This window comes from Tachysurus fulvidraco, chromosome 2 (genome assembly GCF_022655615.1).
Source record: "Tachysurus fulvidraco isolate hzauxx_2018 chromosome 2, HZAU_PFXX_2.0, whole genome shotgun sequence".
Taxonomy (NCBI): Eukaryota; Metazoa; Chordata; class Actinopteri; order Siluriformes; family Bagridae; genus Tachysurus; species Tachysurus fulvidraco.
In genome coordinates this window covers 4,831,532-4,856,173 of record NC_062519.1, presented here as the reverse complement: position 1 = coordinate 4,856,173, position 24,642 = coordinate 4,831,532, and the positions used below count along the sequence as shown (strand labels likewise).

Below are 24,642 nucleotides of genomic sequence, written 5' to 3'. Positions count from 1 at the left end.
TTTCTAGACAAAAAACGGAAACAGAAAAAACAACAACAACAAAAAAAACAATACGAGCTAGCCTGAAATCTGGCTCATGTCATCCATCCGGCACAGAAACGCTCATCTGGCAAGGTCATGTGACCTTTGATAATGATTGATATATCATCATGATTTGCTGTGTGTCACACCTTCATACCCTGACAGCACTGGAATGAGATTGTGTTTGCTGGTGGCATCAGGTCACAATTCAGAAAACCCCACCATCCATACCACCCTAAAAAATAAATAAATAAAAGAACCCAGACAGTTTCCTTCGGACTGTAATATATCTTCCCTTAAACGTCATGAGCAAAATGAAAATCAAATATGTAGACATTTCATCTTGACATAATAGTGTCGTTATGGATTTAAATAAAATGTAAGCTTTTACATGGGCAGGTTGTATTTAGTGCCCTCTGCTGCCTGTGAGACAAAGTGCATCTGATATTATACAGTGTGCTGTCAAGGAAAAAAAAAGGGGTGGAGCTGTACGGCTATATTTCAGCCTGGGGTAGAGAATAGTTCCACAGTCAGGAAATAAAAAAGAGAACATGAAGAAACTATGAATATATTCATCTACATTACATAGGGAAAATAAATGAAATAAAAAGCAATGTAAATGTGCTAATAATTAAATGCACAGCCACTGCTACTACTTCTACTGCTCCAGCTGTACTACGACAACAGTTAATATTGCTACAGATTACCAGTACTAGTAATACTATTCCTAATTTTACCACTGTTATAACCACTACTTCCATTCCTGACAGTAATAAAACATATATTTAAAATTTTAGCTTATTTCTAATACTTGTACTCCTCCTGCTACTATTACTACTTCATGTGATTATGTCTTGTATGAGTTCACCCTAATGCTGGTTGCTTATTTATTCCCTTCCTCGTGTGTCAATTTATCGAGTTCACATTGTGCGATATGTTTGCTGATGTTGATCGGTGTCGCGTTTATGTTTTGTTTCCGTGTTTAAAGTAACCTTGATTTTATAGTTTCTAAGTGTTCTTGTTTCGGTTTATATTATGTTTGTACAAGTCATCTTTTGTTACGTTTATGTCTAATAAACCATGGTTCGTCTTTATTTACATTTGGGTCTGTTAAATCTATGCCATGCCATCGCCAACAGTGCAATGGTGGCTCAACAGTTAAAATTACTAACCAGAAGGTCAAGTCTTCAAGCCCTAACACCACCAAACTGCCACTGTAGGGCCTTTAACAAAGACCTTAACCCTCTCCGTTCTGGGGTACAGTATCATGTCTGACCTTACACTCAGAAGGTGAAAAAAGAATTTTGCTGTGCTATAATTTATGCGATAAATACTGCTTCCACTTCTACTACTGCTCACACCAGTATACAAATATATAACTAATGCCACGACACATTGGATATTTTTTCCATCAGTGCACTGAAACATTAGAGAGTCATTGATTGGACAGTATGATGTCAGTACTACAAATTGGGGCACTATGAGATAATTAATCAATCATATTAATCATATCATATTTATACCACTTATAAATAGCACAGAGAAAAAAACAAACATTTCTTTTCACTGAATACATTTACACTTAATGAAACTCAAGAAAAAGAGGAAAGTGAGAAAACTAACATTTCCTCTTGATACTTTGCTATTTATTTGAATCCATCTGTGCTAATTTGGTTGTGCAGTCAAGCTTATTTGTTATGACTTTTCTTAATTTACTTTAATGGAGCACTTCAAATATATATGGAATGATCATCGGGGTGTTAATGTGTCACATGTGTCAGTCTCTATTAGTTACTTCAGTTGTACTAATAAAGTAGCAGTCCAATAAATGTGAACTGCCTCGTCGTTTACCGAATAACAGCTGCGTAAATCTACAGAGATGATTTAAAGAGAACAGAAGAGCCGCCGAGTTCAGAGTCTTTTCTGCATCAGGAACCGACCAATGACTTCCACACAACCATTGTTCATTTCTTTCTTTTTTCTTTTATTTTATATTTCCATGGGCTGAGATTTCTTGCTTTTGGCAGCCAATGATCGGTGCACTAAAGCAATCTGCCTGCTTGATTTCCCCTCTGAACCGACGGAGTGTCTGAACAGTGAGAAAATCCTGCGCCTCTGACAGTGACATGCTCACGACCAGCTCGCAGCTACTGAATACAGGCGGAAAATAATTACACCTGAAAGCTGGAGAGATATCACTAAACAGATGGCTGGCTTAGATTTCAATGAGAGAAGTTAGCGCACCTTGTGTCAAGCATGACAAAACAGCAAGGAAGCATGACGACAAAAAAAAAATATATATATATATATATATAAAGTTGTCAGTAATAAGAGAGTAAACTCATACTGTACAGTCGTATGCAAAAGTTTTAGGAACGCTAGGCTATAGGAAGCGTCTAGAGGCTGTTATTTCTGCTAAAGGAGGCTCTACTAAATATTGATGTGATTTTTCTGTTGGGGTGCCCAAATTTATGCACCTGTCTAATTTCATTTTGATGCATATTGCACATTGTCTGTTAATCCAATAAACCACATTTCACTACTGAAATATTACTTTAGTGTCCTTCAGTTATATGATAGCTCAAAATGAAATTGCTGATCCAAATATTTATAAATGAAATTCATGGAAATTGTCAGGGGTGCCTAAACTTTTGCATATGACTGTATATTGTAATAAACCATAAGGCCTGGTGTTACATGGAAAATAACTTTGTTTTGTTTTTATTGACCATAATTTCTGACATAAATAAATGACTGGGGTAAAAATGCACAAAGCTGATGAGCATTATAGCACTGACGGAGAAAGGGGAGCTAACACAGGAAGTTAAGATGTTAATAGTGGTAAGCTAGAAAGGTGAGCAAATACTATACTACATAAAAAGTAATAAATACTATAGAGCTACCAATAAAGGTAAGCAAACAAATGAATTAGCCCTAACTGAGGTAAGAAAGACTACAATGCTAACGGAGAAAGGGAAACAAACCAAGGAATTATCCCTAACTGAGGTAACAAATACTACAGAAGCAATGAAAATGAAAATGTGTTATTGTTTATTTTACTTTAAGGACAGCTTCATATATACAGGGCTCTCAAGTGTCACGCATTGTTCGTGACAGTCACTCATTTGGGTCTTTTGTCACGCTCTCCTGCCACACACTGTATTTCTCACACAGAAAAGAAAAACTTACTGTCTCTATGGAACCTGGCAGGAATCAAGCGCATCTCACCTGGAGTTCTTAGTCGAGGCTGACACTTATCAGCCAATCAAATAAAGAGGCTACACATAGCCAATCAAAAAATAGCACTATTGTATATGGGTAATATTTAACACAACAACTAATGAAAAAAATTTTTGGAATTGTTCAGCATCATCCTCCTTCACCCACAGACAAAACCACAGGAGCTGCGAGCATCACTTTGAGCACAGAGTAAGTCATGAGCTCCTGTTTTAATGTTACAACAAATTCACAACTTGTTTGACAGAAACAATGACATTTTGACTGCTGTTAGAGACGTTTCCCAGATCATCAGCATGAGTTTTTCATGAGTGTCTGTAACTTAGCCAACAGTTTTACAGCCTGTTCACTGACAACACCTGCTCAGAACAAGTAGTCTAGGGCCAGTGCTTCTCAAACTGGGGGCCCTGAGACGGTGCCAGGGGGCCCCGGTTTTATGACATTTTATAAAATAATGAATTTATCATAAATTAAATCTTAGAAAAATAAGGCTACTAACCACCAGCACTACATCGTATAATTTAATGTTTTGTTAAATTCAAATTAAGTTTTGGAATGTTTTATGTCAATTTTTTAATTTATTTTAATTTTGAAATTTGTTGGTGGTGCGTAGACATGTTTAAAATATGTCACTCTTGCCTGTCTTCAAAACTTGAGAGCCCTGTATATAGTAATGTAAACTAACAGCAATATGTGTGTAAGACCGAAAGCTGCCCCCAGTCTCATACCCCTCTGTTACCCCAGCATTCCTACCTGGAATCCTTGCACTGTGATGCGCACCGTATCTCCCACCTTCGCCCTGGCTGGGGTCATGATGAGCTTGGGGCCTTTAGGAGCCGCTGTTGAGAAACACAGATAAGAGAAAAAAACAGATCGGATATAATTCAGAATAAAGATTAAAGCGCAACACAGAGTGTAATTATTATTGATCAGGACTGAGTCTAGAAAAACAACCAAGTTAAAATCTTTATCAGATCACAACACAAACACACTTGTCTACACAACACACTCGTCTACACAACACAACACACTCGTCTATACAATACAAACACACTCGTCTACACAACACACTCGTCTACACAACACAACACACTCGTCTATACAATACAAACACACTCGTCTATACAATACAAACACACTTGTCTACACAACACACTCGTCTATACAATACAAACACACTCGTCTATACAATACAAACACACTCGTCTATACAATACAAACACACTTGTCTACACAACACAAACACACTTGTCTACACAACACAAACACACTTGTCTACACAACACACTCGTCTATACAATACAAACACACTTGTCTACACAACACAAACACACTTGTCTACACAACACAAACACACTTGTCTACACAACACAAACACACTTGTCTATACAACACAAACACACTCGTCTATACAACACAAACACACTCGTCTACACAACACAACACACTCGTCTATACAACACAAACACACTCGTCTACACAACACAACACACTCGTCTATACAATACAAACACACTCGTCTATACAATACAAACACACTTGTCTACACAACACAAACACACTTGTCTACACAACACACTCGTCTATACAATACAAACACACTTGTCTACACAACACAAACACACTTGTCTACACAACACAAACACACTTGTCTACACAACACAAACACACTTGTCTATACAACACAAACACACTTGTCTACACAACACAAACACACTTGTCTACACAACACAAACACACTCGTCTACACAACACAAACACACTCGTCTATACAACACAAACACACTCGTCTATACATCACAAACACACTCGTCTACACAACACAAACACACTCGTCTACACAACACAAACACACTCGTCTATACAACACAAACACACTCGTCTATACAACACAAACACACTCGTCTACACAACACAAACACACTCGTCTATACAACACAAACACACTCGTCTATACAACAAACACACTTGTCTATACAACAAACACACTTGTCTATACAACACAAACACACTTGTCTATACAACAAACACACTTGTCTACACAACACAAACACACTTGTCTACACAACACAAACACACTTGTCTATACAACACAAACACACTTGCCTATACAACAAACACACTTGTCTATACAACACAAACACACTTGTCTACACAACAAACACACTCGTCTACACAACACAAACACACTTGTCTACACAACACAAACACACCTGTCTATACAACACAAACACACTCGTCTACACAACACAAACACACTCGTCTATACAACACACTCCCAATTATACAACACAACACACTCGTCAATGCAAAAATACACTTGTCTATACAACACAAACACACTTGTCTATACAACACAAACACACTCGTCTATACAACACAAACACACTTCTCTAAACAACACAAATACACTTCTCCAAACAACACAAACACACTCGTATAAACACTCGACGTTCATATATATGACACAAACACATTTGTCTATATGACAAACACACTCATCTATACCACACAGACCAGACGAAGATTTGCTGGCAATGTGAATTTTTTTAAACAAATTTTAAAGTCACAAACATAAAGTTTGTTTGAATTCAGTTCAAAATCAAAATGCACCTTGTCTGCTCTATCACTGTCTTCTACTAACGACAAGTAATCGCTCTCCGAGAGTGTCTTCCTATGCATGACCTGCCTGTGGTTATCAGTGTCACACTATTCTCAACAATAGGAATAAAGGTCATTAGATCCATTTTGCCCACTGAATACTCTCCTTATCAATTAAGGTCACATGGTTGAGCACCGAGGTCGTCGCTGAGACTTTGGGGATTCCTACTTTCTTTCATCCAAGGAGCTAAGGGAGGATTTTATTCCCAGTAAGAGAGACAAGGTATTAAATTGGGTAGATATTCATTACTGGAGTAGAAACAGAGCATGTGAGGCACGGTATGGAGGTAGAGAGATAAGAGACACTGAGGGAACTAATTCCCTCGTCTCGTACGGACGGAAGCCCACAGATGGGTTTAATTTGGTGCCTGGAAACTGAAGCTGGCCATGAAAAGAAGTGGAGAGATGAACAAAAAAAAAATCACATTGTGACCTTCTGAGGCACCAGTGATTTCTCCTGTGTATACAGAGTGCAGATAAGTCACGTATTTTTAGCTGTGTCATGAAAACGACGGGCTCCGCTTCCTTCAAACAAAAGCAGTGGTGACGTTTTACGCTGCAGGAGATCGGATTGAGATTGATCATACCGAGAACTCTCATTGGTGTAGACTTCATTACTTTCCACTAGTGAGTTTCCACCAAAACGGTTAGTGAACCATGTGGGAGTGGTGTTACATAATTACTGTAATGTAGAGCTTTATAACATTAGTTAAGAATGCAATTATATATATATATATATATATATATATATATATATATATATATATATATATATATATATATATATACAATTGAATATTTGCCAAGTGTTTGCACATATATCAATATATCAATATATATATATATATATATATATATATATATATATATATATATATATATATATATATATATATATATATATATAGACATTTATGCATTATGCAAATAAGCCTATAACTGTAATTGAACATGTTAAATATGATGTTTTATGAAGGTCATATTTATAATGAACAACGAATACAATCATATCAGGTGCTGGGGATTTTCTAATATAACAAGATGAGTGGATATAAAAACCCTGAGAAAGACTCACAGACTTCAAATCAGAAGGTGAATTTTGGCTGAAATGGTCTCTGGATATCTGCAGGTCACCAATCAGACCTTTAAACCCTTTCCTTTATTTACTGTATTTTTCGATCACCATCAGCATCAATATCCTGAGCCCTACATTCCCATTTGTCACAGGACACATTTCTGCTGCACACAACATCTGATCTATTTTCCTTATACTGTATATTATAACAGCATGAACAGCAAAGTTCAACAAAGTTCAGAGTTTGTATAATCGATATATACAAACTATAGAAAACGATAACGAACATTTGAAACTTTTATATACGGAACTGTGGAAGTGTCTTTCATTTACTCCTCCGTGATCGTTTGCAACATGACGTCACACCCTATGGAATTAGATATTAAAGAACGTTCCCGTTATATTGGACACAAATGGTTTTTTATTTGAATTCTGACATGACCCGAATGCACTGTATAAAATGCTGCAGAAATGAGTCTTAAAACGCAGAAATGAGCATCGTAGCACTTCTGCTTCCATCGTCCTCAAGTTAATGGCTTTTTTGAATGGATTTTTGGTTAAATGCCTGAAATAAGGTCTGTGGTTAACACAAGCTTGAGATATTTTCACGTTTTATTCTACTACATAAAATACATCAGTAATACCCCACTCGAGATTTTTAAAGCTTTTAAATGTCTTAGAAAAGACAGTCGTTAATAAGTGACTATGCAGGGTTGCCGAGGTCGCCTGGGACAATAAACGTCATCACGCAGAACAGAAAACATCCACTACAGCCTTGTCGTGTCTATACTGATAACACACTCCCAACTCTTTGTCCATTTAGACTTGACGTTACAGAATATGGCAGAAGCCCTTATCCAGAGAGACTTATATTTTTGTCTTGTTTTATATGACTGTGCAGAAGGATAAGGGCCTTGCTCAGTCAGGTGCCCAGCTTGGTAGAATTGGGATTCAAACTCATAGCCTTCCAATTGGTAATCCAACACCTTAACCTGTAGGCCGTCACATCTCGATTATGATGTTCACGGCATTGGGCCGAGCGCCCAAATCCAGAGCGCCCTTTTTTATCTTGTTTTTCAAATCTGAGCAACTGAGGGTTAAGGGCCTTGCTCAAGGGCCCAGAGTGGCAGCTTGGTGGACATGGGATTCCATCCCATTATCATAAACATAAAGAACAGAGCGGTTCTGTATGAGGGGATGTTTTTAAATATAAATTAAAGGTAATAAAGCTCAGAGTCATGTGACTCTGCATGGCAAAGTTTGTTTATTGATGCCTGAACTTTAGCTTTCTAATTCTGATTGTATTTAGCATTCAAAACTTCTAAATGCTGTGTTGATTTGTGACGATTAGCCTGATAAAAAAAAAAACAACTTTACAATAATCCAAAAGCCAGTGGAAAAATCCTACTGATCTTTTTTTGTCTAAGGAGAGACTAAGAGAAATACTTAATCCCTGCAGTGTTCTATATAATGATGCAGATGTCATATCTCACACAATTGTACGTTTACTGGCTCTGTTAGTTGTTACCATGGAAAATAACTATAACCTAGTCTGATAGTTACACTATTAGATTATAAATAAAAGTTTGAGTGGAAAGTCAGACTAGTTGACAGTGTCCATCAATTCTGAATCCCTTAAATCATATTGTCATCACCATACAACTCCAAACTAAATGGCAAATTGTGGGAAAATGGCTGATTTATTTTTTTTTTAATATATATTGCAGAAATGAGTCAAGGCATTAACATCAGACTGTGTGGTGGGCGAGACTGCAGAGGTGATATACGGGAGAGATTAAGAGCTTGTCGAGACATGAATCATGAGTTGATGACTCCATCGATTTTTTACCCAAGAAAACTCATGAGAAACACAGTGACGGAGTTGAGATGTATGTGGAATGCACATGCATGGACTGACCTGGATTTTTCCTGCACTTAGCTTTTGAATTAAGGGATCAATAACCTGCCTGTACCATCTGTGAGAACGAGGTCGAATCACCAGATATTTGCACACACCCCATGTTTAGCCAGCGGTCCTGCCACCACGGGCCATCTGCAGTGATGCATCATACTGTGAAGTATTTTGGAGCTATGGCTCTGACAGAAAGCATGACTGTTGACGGGTGTGATGATGAGATGCTCGAGAACAGGTCTGGGATGGCGTCCAGAGTGAACAGTTGGCAGCTCGCGTCATCACCTTTGATTACGACAACACGTTCTGTGCTCCGCTCCTCCTCCTCAAAGAGGAGGCGACCAACATGTCCCAAGGTTAATGTCAGTCAGTGAACACCTAGAAACTCCGAACAGCCTGATCTGCTGTCTTTCTCTCAGCTCAACCTACTGTGTCCAGATCTAATTCTTTAAATATACTGTATGTGCCATGCCAGCTTCCATAAGACTAAATGTAAAAGGTCTAATACAATACAAATGTCTGTAAGATGCATGTAAGATGCTTTTTCCCCACCATACTTGAATATCTGCAGCCTTATCATTTTAATTATCTTTATCTCTAGATAAAAGAATCCTACACAAACCCACAGATCATCACTCTGTTTAGGCTTAAAGATTATAATCCACCCCGAGCTCTGAATCCGTTATTTATTTATTTTTTTGCCGAATCAAAAACAAATCCTGACTCATTTAATCCTCTGCTTTAATTATGGAAAGTCACAGGCTGCATGGGCTGATGTCCATGCCGAATTTGACCGACAGCCAATGCAGGACGGCTGTAAGCCCAGTCACCTCGACTGCCTCCCAAACGGTCAGACCTGAAAGTGGCCATTTACATTATCTTACACAAACTGTGAGCTGTTTGATCTGCTGAAACCAGGCCTTGGGTGTTTTTTTTTTTTAGATGCCCACTGTTTGCTTACGTAGGGAACAAAACACTGATTACAGCATGATACAAAGATGAGGTTTTGTGATACAGAACAGAAATACTGAATAACACTTTTTATCTATATATAGCTACATTTAATGTTCAGGAACATCTGTAAAAGAGTTTAGTGCCTGTTCTCACCTACAGATGCTATTAGCTTTAAAGAGTTTCACCCTCACCAGCTCCTTCTTTATTTTTCTTTCTTTTTTTTTATGCTCTGATGGAACACTTAAAAGTACAATTTTATTATTATTATTATTATTATTATTATTATTATTATTATTATTATTATTATTATTATTATTATTATTATTTTAATCTTTGTTGAAAAATGTTAAGCTTTTTCTTCAAAACTGTGCATCTAATATGTGTTTCACTGTTAAATAGTGTTTCAAAAATAAATAAATAAATAAATAAATAAATAAATAAATAAATGGAACTTATACTGGTTGCCAGATTGAATTTATTGATTTGGTATTGATTTAAATCCTGCACAATACAAATCTCCTGTCTACAAATCTCAAACAACTCAGCCAATCTATCTATCTATCTATCTATCTATCTATCTATCTATCTATCTATCTATCTATCTATCTATCTATCTATCTATCTATCTATCTATCTATCCCTTCATCCATCCATCTGTCCGTCCACCCATCCATCCATCCAGGGCAAGTTATTACAAGTTCTTAAAGTTAAGTGAAGTAAATGTAAGAAGTGCAGACATTAAAATAAATTTAAATTTACTAATAAATCATTAATCCCAGAGTTAGGTTTCTATATCATACATTATACTCATACTGTGGATGCAAATATGAAATACAAGCCATAGAGTACATGGCTTACTCCCAATAATAAAAACAATCCCAGGTGTTGGAGAAAGTTTGAGGTCATGTCCTCCACTCACTTCCATGAAAATGCAGCTGGAGAATCAGTAACAACACTGAAAAGGGGCTCATCAAAAATACCAAACATTTGGACAATTAACCTGCCCTTTTCTAGGTGCACGCTCCTGTGAGTTTATTCTTCTCCAGCTGTTATCATGTAGACACACGTTTACTATCGAGAGCGTAAAGATCCACAGCTTTACCCTCATGGGGGAGAGTGGAATGGAAGCCTGGTTCTTCCTTGGATGACATTTTCATGCTTTATTTTGCATGACACTCATTGGGAATTGTGGGAACTGCAATAGAGCGGAGGAGACCTGTGAAACCGGAACTCCGGAGAGGGGTTAAAATAGAAATATCTGATAGGTCTCTCGGTAGGGGACAGGATTTAGAGCCCTTGTGGAATACTATTGTTGCATAACTGCAAATATGTACAGGCAAGTGATAAATGAAAAGAAAATCCAATGTTATGTGGGTGTTGGTTCATCATGAGAGTCTCACTGCACCTTGGCATTAATTCTATAAATCTTGAGAAGTGTTTTGGATCCACTCTTGGAACAGATATTCCCTCAGTAGGTGTTTTGAAGATAGTGATAGAGAGCACCTAAAATCCAACATCTCTCAATGGCGTTCAATTCCTTTGATGACTTTGAAGGCCATATTATGACTTTCCTCCTCACCACAAGTCGGCAAGTGGGCAAGTCGTGGCCTAATGGTTAGAGAGTCTGACTCGTAATCCTAAGGTTGTGGGTTCGAGTCTTGAGCCAGCCACGACTGAGGTGCCCTTGAGCAAGGCACCGATCCCCCCAACTGCTCCCCGGAGTTCGCAGCATAAATGGCTGCCCACTGCTCCGGGTGTGTTCACAGTATGTGTGTGTGTGTTCACTGCTGTGTGTGTGCACTTTGGATGGGTCAAATGCAGAGAACGAATTCTGAGTATGGGTCACCGTACTTAGCCGTATGTCACGTCACGTCACTATCATGCTGTACTGTAGCTGATGGTGGAGTCGACCTGAAAAAGACCGTTTGGATCATGAGAGAATTGTTTCATCATAGGATAAAGGAGGTCAGTCCAAATACCTCTACTGATTTGCTGGGATTCTTCAAACTAAATGGACAAGTGAAGTCAAAGTGTGGCAGAAAAATAAATAAACATGTCCTAGAGCATAACAGAGCTGCCGGTTTCTCTTTGATTTGTCACCCGTACATATGTAGGTTACAGAGAGAATAAGAACGTGCAGCTGGGCTCTGCTCTCAATGCTGAGATGTACAAAGCAAACAAATCGAGCACAGGGACACTGCTGGGCAACCCAAAGATCACCAAAACTCCCTGCTATCACTTAAAGTAACAGGCAAGCTGTAAGTGATCAAACCCTGCATGTGATCTTACTTCTGGTTGGAGGTCTCATCACGTGGAAACCACTTGCTGCTGCTGTGGATGGCCCCACATTAGTCGTAACCTCAGATGTCACGCACACAAACAGTTGGCTGAACTTCTGATGCATACGTCACACAACCGGAAACCCTTCAGTTTTTGAGGTCGTCATCTGATTGGTTGGATTCTGATTCGTTGAAATCTTTGTTAACCATTGGATATAAAACCATTGTAATGCTTTACTTCAATCATGGAATAATGTCAGATTTTCCAGATGTTGTGAAGTTCATGGTATAGACTCATTAATCAAATGAACAATCTTGGGTTGAATGCCGGTCTGTTCTTGTCTTTACATGTTCACCATCCTAAATATGATGTTGAACAAAACGAACCGTGATTCTTTGCTTTACATGTCATTCAGATTGCCTCTTGGGTGGTCCTTTGCCAATAAAGGCTGCTATGGAGTCTAGACCTACTGCTATAAGTATGGTTATGTGAGACTGTGATAGCATTTGGACTGCAATTTTCACAGTCTGATAGAATGTGAATGAATGCACCCATTGTTAAAAGCACTCATGGTGCATTCATGATGAACAGATCCTCCAACACACCACTAGCTGGCAGACAAACAAACTGCAACAAAATAATGTTTTTAATAGAATGTTTCTGTGAGAAGCAGTGGCAGAGTTTACAGTCAGCATGTCATGTACTGTATCATTACAAAGAATTGCTAAATCCTATTCAAGGTCATTGTGGCTCCAAAGCCAATCCTAGAAATTCTCCTACTGGAAATCCAGTAGATTTCATCGAACTATGTATATATTCATTCACACCTACAGGCAATTTAACATAATCTGAGGAAGTATGAGATTGGAGAAACCAGAGAACCCTGATGTAACCCATAAGGATTTGAGGAAGACTCCACACCTGTATTTTATAATTCTTAAAAATAATTCCAGGTACCTTTTACATGCCCAAGCCATGATTACTACAGAGTTTTCTAAACCTAATTTATTTAGGATATCTACCATATCACTCACTCACTCATTTTCTACCGCTTATCCGAACTTCTCGGGTCACGGGGAGCCTGTGCCTATCTCAGGCATCATCGGACATCGAGGCAGGATACACCCTGGACGGAGTGCCAACCCATCGCAGGGCACACACACACTCTCATTCACTCACGCAATCACACACTATGGACAATTTTCCAGAGATGCCAATCAACCTACCATGCATGTCTTTGGACCGGGGGAGAAAACCGGAGTACCCGGAGGAAACCCCCGAGGCACGGGGAGAACATGCAAACTCCGCACACACAAGGCGGAAGGCGGGAATCGAACCCCCAACCCTGGAGGTGTGAGGCGAACGTGCTACCCACAAAGCCACCGTGCCCCCCCCCCCCCCCACCCCACCATATCACTATACTAGAAAACACTTCCTTTATGAAACAATGGTTCAAATTGCAGTCTGACATCAATTGATTCTGTTCTGGGGAAAAAAATAGATTTTTAACCTAGATCATGAGTTTTGACAGATTCTTCAGTACTGATTCCTACAGTAAGTGACTGATTTTTAGCAAACATTTGAATACAGACCCGACACCACTGTGATGTTTTGAAAGAATCAACTGAGCCATCCGATTCTCTCCGTCACAAAATTACCAGATAAAAAAAAGGACTGTCAGAAAAATATGAAAGACAAAAAAGGGGAACATAATAAAAAAAAAAGAAGAAAGCATTGTTGTCCTGCAGGTTTCTCCCATGTCAGGAAGTCAGAAACACACCTGTTTAGCTTGTCTGCCTCATATCGCTCACCCTCCTCTTCGCATGGCTGACAGATGGAAGGCTGCAAGCACGTGCAGGTTTTGATATGATAATGGGATCTGCTGGAGGCCATCTTTGTTTTAGCGTTAACAGTCAGTTCAGTGTTCAGGTCTCCATGAGAAAAAAAAAGACCTGTCGTGATTCTATTCATTTTGCTTCACTTTTCCAGCTGCATACTAATGCAGCAATTTCAGCGAAAGAATGATGAAAAACAAACTAACTCAAAATCTCCCTTGCATCTTAATTAGCACAGTAAATTATTATTAGTAGTATCACACCAGCATTGGCATCTACAACAATAGCGTCTTGGAGGCCGGCGTTGGTTCAATTCTCACTCCACTAGCCTAATTCAGGTTGACTTTTTCAATAATGGTTGTAAGTTAACTCAATCTAGCGCACTGGCAGTGCAATGTATTAGCCTGTCAATCACGGCAAGATTCAGCGTTTCAGCGTTAGGACTTGCAATCTGCTTGGCTGTAACGCAATTAAGCAACAAATGGAAGTCAGAGTTGCTCTAAACGCATCTGTCAGAGGGCAATGTAAAAAGATACAGTGGTGATAGAGCAAGGAAGGTAAAGGACAAGCCAAGAGAAAAGTGATGACTGCAGGTTGGTTTGTATCTTGCCCTCTGATTTAGAAAGAGGTTCCTTTATCCAAGTCGTGATCAGTGCAAGAAAAATGACAGTGTTCAAAGGTCAACTTATTTAGCCACTTCCCAAGAATGCTGGGTTCAGCAAGACAAACAGTCCCTGAAAAAAGGTAAATGAAATTTTCAAGTCACCAAGGACGCTAAATTCTGAGTCACTGAGTCAAGGCTGTGTAGTTTCTGTCCTAGCAGCTTCACTGAAGCACAAATTTGATGGCTGGTTAAATTTTATACAACAGCACAGATGAATGCTCAATTCTGATTGGTCAGCACTGACAAGAATTCTAGCTACAAGGTTGTTATTAATGTGGACATTCTAATGGGTTCAGTTGTAACAACTTACAAATTACCTGTATGGTGCATTTTTAGTATTCCATATTAAGCACAAAAAATTAGGCACGATCGTTGTCAAGGTAAAGTTTTCTGTCAGGAACCGTTTATATAGTATTTTACAGGAAGTCTACAGTGTCTTCACTTTATAACATTCAGATGCAAATGAGTTTTTCCTATTTTTTGCTCTTGTGTTTGCTCTTTTGTCTTATTAACCTCAAAAGAGAAAAAAAAAAGAAAAAGAGATTCTGGATGTAGGAGAATACAGATATTTAGAATATACAAGAATTTAAGATGCTGTTTGTCCTTGTTTTTCATTCACTGCACCAAATACCTAGATTTCTCTATCCTTCTTGCATAAGCTTGGCCTGCAAATTAGTTTTCTGATTAAATTGGTTTAGACAATTGTACCCTTTAGGCTATGATGTTTAAGGTAACCTTGAGTTTAACCACTGATTGACCTGTGAAACCTTCAATATTCCTTACAAAATCCCTTTCAAATTAAACCATCATTAGGGCACTTTTTCATCTTCTTCAAACCCTTACACTCTATTTACTGAGGCATGAAGTCAGTAATGTGTAGGATCTTTCAGCTTAGGGTGGTTAATATGAACTTCCAAAACATAACCTTGAGGTTCAGTAACTTCATTATTAGGTCTTATATCAGCATTAAAGCACAACCGTCACATAAATCAATCATATCCCTTGGACTGAATATGACCTGGGTCGGCATAGGAATGGATAAAGTGTGTAATTTCTTCTTGTTTGGCTACCTACAAATTTCAGACATCAAAGTTTAACATGACCTTGACTTTAACCAAAAATTAGCCATGTAAAGCATGGGTTTCTTTTATAGATCAGCCAAAATTTGGTTATTAATTATCATTACAATTTCTCCAATCCTCTATATTCTATTTACCCAGGCAAAATCTCAAATTGTTATTCAGTTTCCAGACCTCACACGGTTATTAGGAACTTGCAAAGATAGCCTTGAGGTTCTGCTACTAAATCAGCTTTCAAACACTGCCATACCATCAACTGATGATAACTCATGCATCATGACCTATGTCTCCACCTGTGTCTGTGACTCACGACATTCATTTGGTTTGGAGCTGCTAGGTTGCGTGTACCCTTCAAGCATGGAGAATGACCCTGGGTTTAATCTATGATAAGCCTGTTAAACCATGGAGCTACATTCATAGACCCTTCGATTTTGGCATGAAACATAAAGCAGTAACATTGAGGTTTATCAACCATCCCATACACTGATGATATCCTACCTTGTGGCACTGGCATGAAGAAGTCGTTTGACTTCATTATGTTTGGATTATTTTGGTTGCTTGTACATTTCAGACAGGGTACAGTATATGATGATCTTGAGGTTAACCCGTGATAAGTCTTCTAAACCATTAACCTCCTCAAACCTTGCACCTTTCACTAGCGTAGTGCCCAAGGTAACTTGGTGGCTCACTAATTGCTATGGTCCTAAAATAACATCAAGCTCTATACACTGATGATGTAGTACTCACCCAATGTGACCTCAGTCTGCATAGGCATGGAGAGGGCTGGGTGTTTAACCTCACAGCTAAACAGGGCATCATTGTCCATCTGAGTGTTGAGGGTCCACGTGAGCTTGGCTTGCACAGTCACAGAACCATCGCTCTGTGGGAGGTGGGTGTTGCTGAAGAAGTAGGCTGGGTCGGCGTTTTGCACCCAATGCGGAAACTCGCGGCTCACCACTGTCTCCGGAATTGCCTCTGTAGCAGGACTGGTCTCGTAACGGGCCTGCCGGGCAGCGTAGCTCCGTCTCGGACTCTCTGTGTACAGTCGTCCAAGCAGAGACCGTGATTTCTGCATTTTGGTATCATCCATATCCCTGCTGATTAGAGGTCTAGCCCTGCGCACACCTGCTGAACCTCCTCCTTCGTCGGCTACCGTCGGTGAAACGTAGGAGATCACTTCAATGAGCTCACCGTCTCGTTTGAAATATACCTAAAAAAAGACAGAGAAAAAGGTTTAGAGAGATAGGAAGTCCCTTTCTGCAATCTAGTGAAATTACCTCCATTTGGACTGACATAGATTTTGGCACGATTGGACTGGCAAGTTAGGGCAAGCTTAGTCACTGTCTAGTGCAGAAAGAAACGTAGATGTATAGACAGTTTTTTAAATGGCTTCTTTAATTATTTATTAATAGGATAATTCTCTGCCAATAATCAAAAACTAATAACGAGGAGTTAAAATATCTTAAAATAATAACAGTTTTAAAGTAAATATATTTCAGTGAAGACGTTTCTCAAAATTATTGTTATACATAGAAAGTTTACAAAAACGTTTCTTAAAATTGTTGCATTGACAATGAGAACATTTCTCGAAATGATACTTTAGAATATCAAAAGAATGAGATTTTCCCCAAATTATGAATTAGTATCTAAAAATATCAATATATTTTAGATTATAATAATATTTATATAACAATGTAACCAATAAAAAATAATTAAAAATAAATTCAATGTGATAAAAGAATTAATAATAAATAAATAGTAATAAAAAACAATATATATGCTAAATTATTATCATCTCAAAATGATGAGAATATTTCAGAAAATTCTGTCTGAATATCACCTCAGCAAGAGAACACTTCAGGATGTGCTGTCAGTGTGTGTGTGTGTGTGTGTGTGTGTGTGTGTGTGTGTGTGTAAAAATATTCAGTGCAGTAGCTGGTATGCAAAATCACTAGATACGCCGAACGTCTCCAGTGTCCTCGTAGCTTCCTAACCTCTTTACGAGCAGTAAGCAATAATGACTTGTTTAAGCCATTTAGTCATTTCTTGCTGAAAACTAGTCTGGGATAGTCATCAAAGCATACAATATTAAGTGCTCTATTCTGCACAAATGGCAAACTCATACATTATTCAAATGGCTTCAGAAACCTAAAACATCTACTGTAGTTGTGCATGAACATCATCAGTTCACTGGAGGTTATTGGATGAATTTACTGAAACATTTAACATGAAACGTTTGATGCTGGTCAAAGATAATTAAAAATGCATGATGCCTATTAAAATAATCAAGGACTTGAGTGTGCTTGTGAGTAAGAACTGGTATAGCACTGGAGGTGGGGGTACAGTAAATGCTGGAAAGATTCAAATATATGTGTGTGGAAAAGGGACTGATACACGATTTATGCATTTTAACAATGGGGATCAGTCAGTCTGCCTGTCAGTGAGTGAAAACACGTATTTAAAGTGTGCAGAAATATGTGCTAAGCTACACAGCAGAACTCCATCCATGCAGTGCTGTCATTAATCCCAGGCTGAGAAGTGTGCCACAGAATTTTATATTGTCCTACTCCTCAGCTAGACTGCATTCCTATTATGACTGCTTTCCCCCACAGTGTGCCATGCGGGTATTAAAGATTCCTGAGCAGTAAATCTTTTGACAGGGAATTAAGTCCCCACTACAGTCAAATACTAGATATTTGTATTAAAATCAGAATACTCTTAGCAAGCTTTTTCAGCACTCTAGGCGATAAAAACAGAATTGCATCCCTCTCTAATCCGCCTGTCCATTCTGGGCCGGATGGACATTTTCAATTCAATTTGCACTATAGTGCAAAGTGCCATTACACGACACGCCACATTTCCCCAGTCGTTTGGCTTCATTCTTCCCTCTCTGTCTTTCCTGTTTTTTTGTCTGCTGCTTGGGTGAGATGATTGTTTGGGGTGTGCTTTGATTCTCTGGGACCTTTTGGGATGCTGCACTCCACTGACTAAAAATATGCAATCATAGTAAACATCAGTGATGTAGGCTAGCAAATTGCTACCTAGTTTGAAGGTAAAAAGAGAGAGAGAGAGAGAGAGAGAGAGAGAGAGAGAGAGAGAGAGAGAGAGAGAGAGAGAGAGAGAGAGAGATTTGTATGGTCTTGCCATTCTGTCCACATGGCTTACTCTAGGTGTGAATGAGCTTGTAGATGAGTGTGTGAATGAGTGTGTGAATGGTGCCCTGTGATAGCTTGGTCACCCATCCAGGCTGTATTCCCACCTCTTGCCACACTCAGATGTTCCATGGCACTGATATAATGATGACATTTACAGAAACACCTATTAATATGAGTCTGCAAGCTGAAACACCTTGTTGATACAGGAGCGCAGAAGAGAATGACCTATGGTGAGCTGAAAAGCATCTAAAAATGTGTTTCAGACTGCTGACTCTCCACTTAAAGAATATATATATATATATATATTTTTTTACACCATTTTGTGTAGACTATGGATTTTGATGTGCGGATGAAAATCTAAAATACTCAAAACAGGCCATGTGGCACGAACACGGATGCCACCGTTAAAGTCAGACACCACACATTTTCTTCATTCTGGTCTTTGATTTGAACATCACGTCTTAAGGCTGTGACTGCAAATGTTTTATGCATTGTGCTGCTTCCATGTGATTGGCTGATTAGATAATTACATAAATGAGCAGATGTACAGGTATTCTTATTAAAGTGAATGATGAGTGTATTGTTTGCAGATTAATCACATGCTTGGTCAGAAGACATTTTGTTTGGACAGTAGTACTGCCTGAAAGGTTTCTATTAAAGCTTAGGGCTCTAAAGTTGTCACTTAAAGGTCGATTATAAAGAAAAAAAAAATATTTATGGCCCTCCATGTTATTTGGAATCTGGTTCAGAATTGATTCAGACACAACCGGCTATATCTAAAGCTTTTGCCGCATTTCAGGCCAGAAGTGTACAAAACAGGTCTATATCATATCTGAGAAACCATTTCAGAATATTAATGGTGGGCTAAAAAAATGGAGTAAACATTAGCTGTAAGTGTGGGTTGGCTTTGGATCATCACTCATTTTGCTATCTGGTGTAGAACGCTTCCGCCCACCATTTGAAATGGAGGTAATTGGTTTATTTAATCAGTTCTGCCACAGACTTTGACTATCTCTCTAAGCATTTGAGCAAAGAGAATATTTTTCCTGTTACAAGTAAATTCGAGGTTCCAGAACTTTATGAGCTCTGAGTGGAATGCTAATCAGCCTTGATACTGTAAGAAAGTCATCTATCGCTAGTAATTAAACATGGGATATTGTCAGATGTTGTCAAGCTTGTCAGGTTTGACAAGTGAATCAAAACGATTCAAAAGTATCAGATCAATAATGCGATCCATAATGCTTATCTTCTCACAGAATCCGTCTGTGAGCTGAATTGCTAAAGACATCATAACACCCATGATACCCACTAGAGAGGGAAAAAAAACGACTGAAGATATTTCTAAAATGGTGTAAGCTTCATTTGCAATATCATCATCCTCTACTTTAGAAGTCAATGCAGCTACAGTTGTGCTATTGGTCAATGATGCAAATTCCGTCGCAACATTCTGCATGTATGCTTAGTCACGCTTGGTCAGACCAAACAAAAGTAAATAGATTTAAAAAATAAATTGTAAAATAAGTTTATAAATGTAAACTTTAAAAAAAATAAAATAAACATAATTAGTACTAAACATGATATGGAATTTTATTGCTTCATTTGTGGTGCCCATACTTTTGCAAGCAAAAGTGGATGATTTTACCATGTGATGTAGTCATCTGCATTTGAAGTGTAACTAAGGCATCAATTTTGTCATAATTTTGAACAGTGCCTAGAAACACTTATCCTACTATTGAGTTTAACCACTTCAGTGCATCCAATGAGGCTGAAATGGAAAATAAATAATTCAAATATTTATAGAAATGTATAACAGTAATAATGTACAGTACATGCTGCATCATGTAGTACACTACAGGAGTAAATACATGTAACAGTGTTTATATATATATATATATGACATTAAACTGTTTCAACATACTATAAATATAGCCATTAGGTGACGCATTGAAAATTAGATCTCACCCGTTTTATTTATTTCTTCATGTGCAATGTCCATATATCTAGTAGCGAAAGTGCGATTTGGAAAGTGTCACATTTATTCCCCTACACCGAGTTAATCAAAACACGGCCCGCTGCACATGCTATTTTATGGCCACTTTAATTTTTCCTCTTAAATTTAATTTGATGTTTGGATGGATATATGGCATCAGACATGGCTACAGCGTATCATTTACACAAGTGTGTGTGGCTGCAGTTTCTCCGAGATGCTTTAATTCTCTCAGTGCTGTGAAGAGAAAAAGTTTGCTTACAGGGATGTGAATCACTTTAGGTTACAGGTCACGCTAACCGGCTTCTTTCACTGTGGTTTAGATCTTAGACACTCTGCTTGTGGACTTGATGACTGACTATCTGAGTTTCCAGCCACAGTATGCAAGACTGGCAGTGCAGTAAGTAATACAATAGCTCAATAGGACACTGTCCCATAGAACTCGCATCTTATTTACTATTTATACCTCAAATTCAGATATACACTAAACAGACACCTGACCATCAGATCCACATTTTGTTCTTTGGTTCTTTCCCAAAATATTGCCAAAAAAATTGAAAGCACAGATGTGTATAAAATGTCTCTATTCTGTACAGTAGTGTTACTACTGTATTTGCAAAAAGCTCAAATGCTGGTCTTAAAGAACTTTAGTGTGAAATGTAGGGATGTGGCCTAGTGGTTAAGGTGTTGGACTGCCAATTAGAAGGTTGTGAGTTTGAATCCCAGATCCACCAGGTTGCCACTGCTTGGCCCCGAGCAAGGCCCTTAACCACTTAAGTATATGGGAGCTGTACCACTTTTTAGGTGGATATGTCATCTAGGCGAAAATCATGAAAGGGGGGGGGCGACAGGTAAGAGGTTAACCCTCCTTTGCTAGGTTGTAATACAATTAGATAAAAGTCGCTTTGGATAATGGTGTCTGCCAAATGCCGTAAATGTCCTGACTCAGATCTGTCCCAACTGGAACAACGACTGCTCCCCAGACCTCCACCATTTATCACTGATGCTCTTGTAGCTGAACAAAAATTACTGTAGTCAAGCTCCAACATCTGGTGAAAAGCCTTCCCAGAAAGGTGGAGCTTATTATAACTGTAAATGGTAGACTACATCTGGAACAGAGTATTCAAAAATCACATGTGGGTGTAATAAGTAGGTGTCCACAAACTAAATAATTAGGTGTTTGTCCCTATAGTATATCTCTGAGACCTTACAGAAGTTCTCAGGTGTCTCTGCAGCAGTGTGGCTTATTAGAGTTGGAAGAATGAAAGAACACACAGGAGTTGTGGATGATCTTGTGGGATGGTCAATAATGCAAGAACGAAAGGTACCAATCATTCAAGAACAGGAATCTAAAGCCTCAGATCCTTGTTATCGGTTTGTTATCACATCCACTTCTCAGGTCACCATGTTTGTAAAGAGTATATTTTATTTTTTGTAGCTTTCCGGTCAGTTTGAAGCAGTTTGGCTAGACATCTCTTATCTCCTAGGCATTTCTCAACAAGTTTTTTTTTTCTATTTTATTTTTCAAACCATGCTGTATAAACTTTAGAGACATCTGTGCATAAAAATTGCAGTAGATATGCAGTAGATCAGCCCATTTCTTAGCAACAACCTTGTCATGTACAGTCAAAGATACCGAGATCTCATTTTTCCCCCTTCTGATGTTTGACAGTATCAGTGACTGAAGCTCTTGATCTGAATTTGTTGCTACAACAAGATTGGCTGATGAAGATTGTGTGAATGTGCAGATATTTTGTTCAGTGAGTGTAGATATGGTACAGTTCCCATATTTATGAAAACTCCTAGCACATAGAGTTGCTCCTAGTGATGAAATTCTAAGAAAATTCTTAGAAATGTGTCCGTTTCCATTTCGAATTAAAGAGAACATCCTAATAAAGATAAATGTTATTCACAAAGCATCTTAACCCTTAAAAGAACTCTTAAGTTCAAGAAGTGTTAGGAGTAGTAAGGAAAACTTCTAAGAGTTTCTTTATTAGAGGTGAAAATGGCCTAAAGGTGAAGAAGGAGAATAAATGTATTGTGTACAATATTTAATAATGAGAGTGAGTTAACAAAATAATACAGATTAGATCGTGTAGGGATTATTTTTGTGACCAATCATATTTGACATAACATCTCCGACACAGCACAGAAATTCCATATTGTTGGACTTCATATATCATATAAGCCCTTTATTATCAGAGACCTGCCATGTATAAGTGTATAGGTTTCTGGCAACTGAGAATCTAGCTGAAGGTAAAGTGACTTGAGCCAGCAACTTCCACTACATCCTGATATATTTTATAGTCTCTGTTGTAAATATGGCAAAGTACCATATAGTACTTAAAAGAACAAACAAACAAACAAACATGTATTGAAAACAATTGAATTCTAAATAGAAAAGATGAAAATTGTTCATTTCTCTGCTCTGCTTAGTGATATTTAGGGGCCATAGTGGTGTTAATCAAAAATATGTCCATAACACGGACATAATCCCTAGACGATATAGCCTCAAATACATAGAGACAAAGTGGCTTATAATAGACCAGATTTTAAAAATACCCCAATTTTATTTATTAGACAACCAATCACAGTCTTGTGTCAAAAGAATGTGTCATACCTAGTAACAAGTTTAGCCCCGCCTCCTCTCCAAGATAAAAGTTTATTAGTATTTTAGTATTAGTTGTTAATTTATATTAGTTTATTTAGTATTTTCCTTTCTCAGAGTTGCTCTGATATTCGTCCTGGATCACGTTTAAGATAGGATTCCTAGCTAGAAATGTTTAAGGTGAATAAGAAGCTCTCTGAGATCATTCTTTATGGATATGGGAATGAACTATCTAAGAATAAACCTGGACAGTAAACTGGACTGGGCAGTACATTTTCAGTCAGTACACAAAACAGTCAGAGCAGACTATGAAAATTTAACATCTGCCAGGCTGTGTCGTGAATGTTCAGTGGAATCTACTCAGTGATGGTCAGTATTGTCTTGTGTGCTGGGGTTATAAGGTTTTGTGGAAAAAGAAAGATCCTGAAGAACTGGAGATGATCAATTTGCAGCCACATAGTTAATATTTTATAAATAATTGTTTTATACCCCTAGCAGAAAAACCCCCAAAAACAAACAAACAAAAATTTTTATTTGGTGCTAGGCTACTTGCTATATATATATATATATATATATATATATATATATATATATATAAAAGAAGTACAGTATTTCTGCTAAAAATATAGATAGTGGTAGATTTAAATGTGGAAAAAAAAGAAAGAGACGTGTAGAATAAAATATAAATAAAAGGTCAAATAATGCAATAATCATCCTATTTTGGCTAACGCACAATTGCAACTGCAAAAGAAAAAGGTGACGTTGACACACACAAAAAACCCACAGACTCATTAGAAAGAACCCACTTAAGAACAAACGACTGCCACAGGACACTAATAACAGTTATTGTAAACAGCGAAGACCAGCTTTGAATTAGATTACACACTTTTTTCACAGTGCATCGCTTGTTTCTGTTAATGGTTTCCTGCAGCGTGCCTGGCGCTGCTTTTTATTCCACAGGAGATAATCAATTGCACAAACAAATCAGAGCTTTACATTATTGGTGCCTTATAACATCATTAGAGCGGTACGTCATTTTCGTGCTCTCAGTTATGATTATGATAAGTGAACGTGTTTCGCAGCTTTGCCGTCTGAGTGCTGTTGCGAGGGGAAGGAGAGCGAGGCCGAGTGTTTTCTCTCAGCTCGGCTATTATGTAGACGTTAAGCTGACGCT

General features: G+C 38.1%; 1 protein-coding gene across 1 annotated transcript in view; it reads right to left on the bottom strand.

The window, feature by feature from the left end:
• The window catches only part of igsf21a (immunoglobin superfamily, member 21a), a 276,114-nt gene that overhangs the window by 8,903 nt on the left and 242,569 nt on the right, over positions 1-24,642 (bottom strand). Inside the window, exons 6-7 of the mRNA XM_027167692.2 lie at positions 16,466-16,928; positions 4,012-4,097 (exon numbers count right to left, since the gene is read on the bottom strand). Of these exons, the coding sequence (XP_027023493.1) occupies positions 4,012-4,097; positions 16,466-16,928 (549 nt within the window). The remainder of the gene's footprint in view (positions 1-4,011; positions 4,098-16,465; positions 16,929-24,642) is intronic.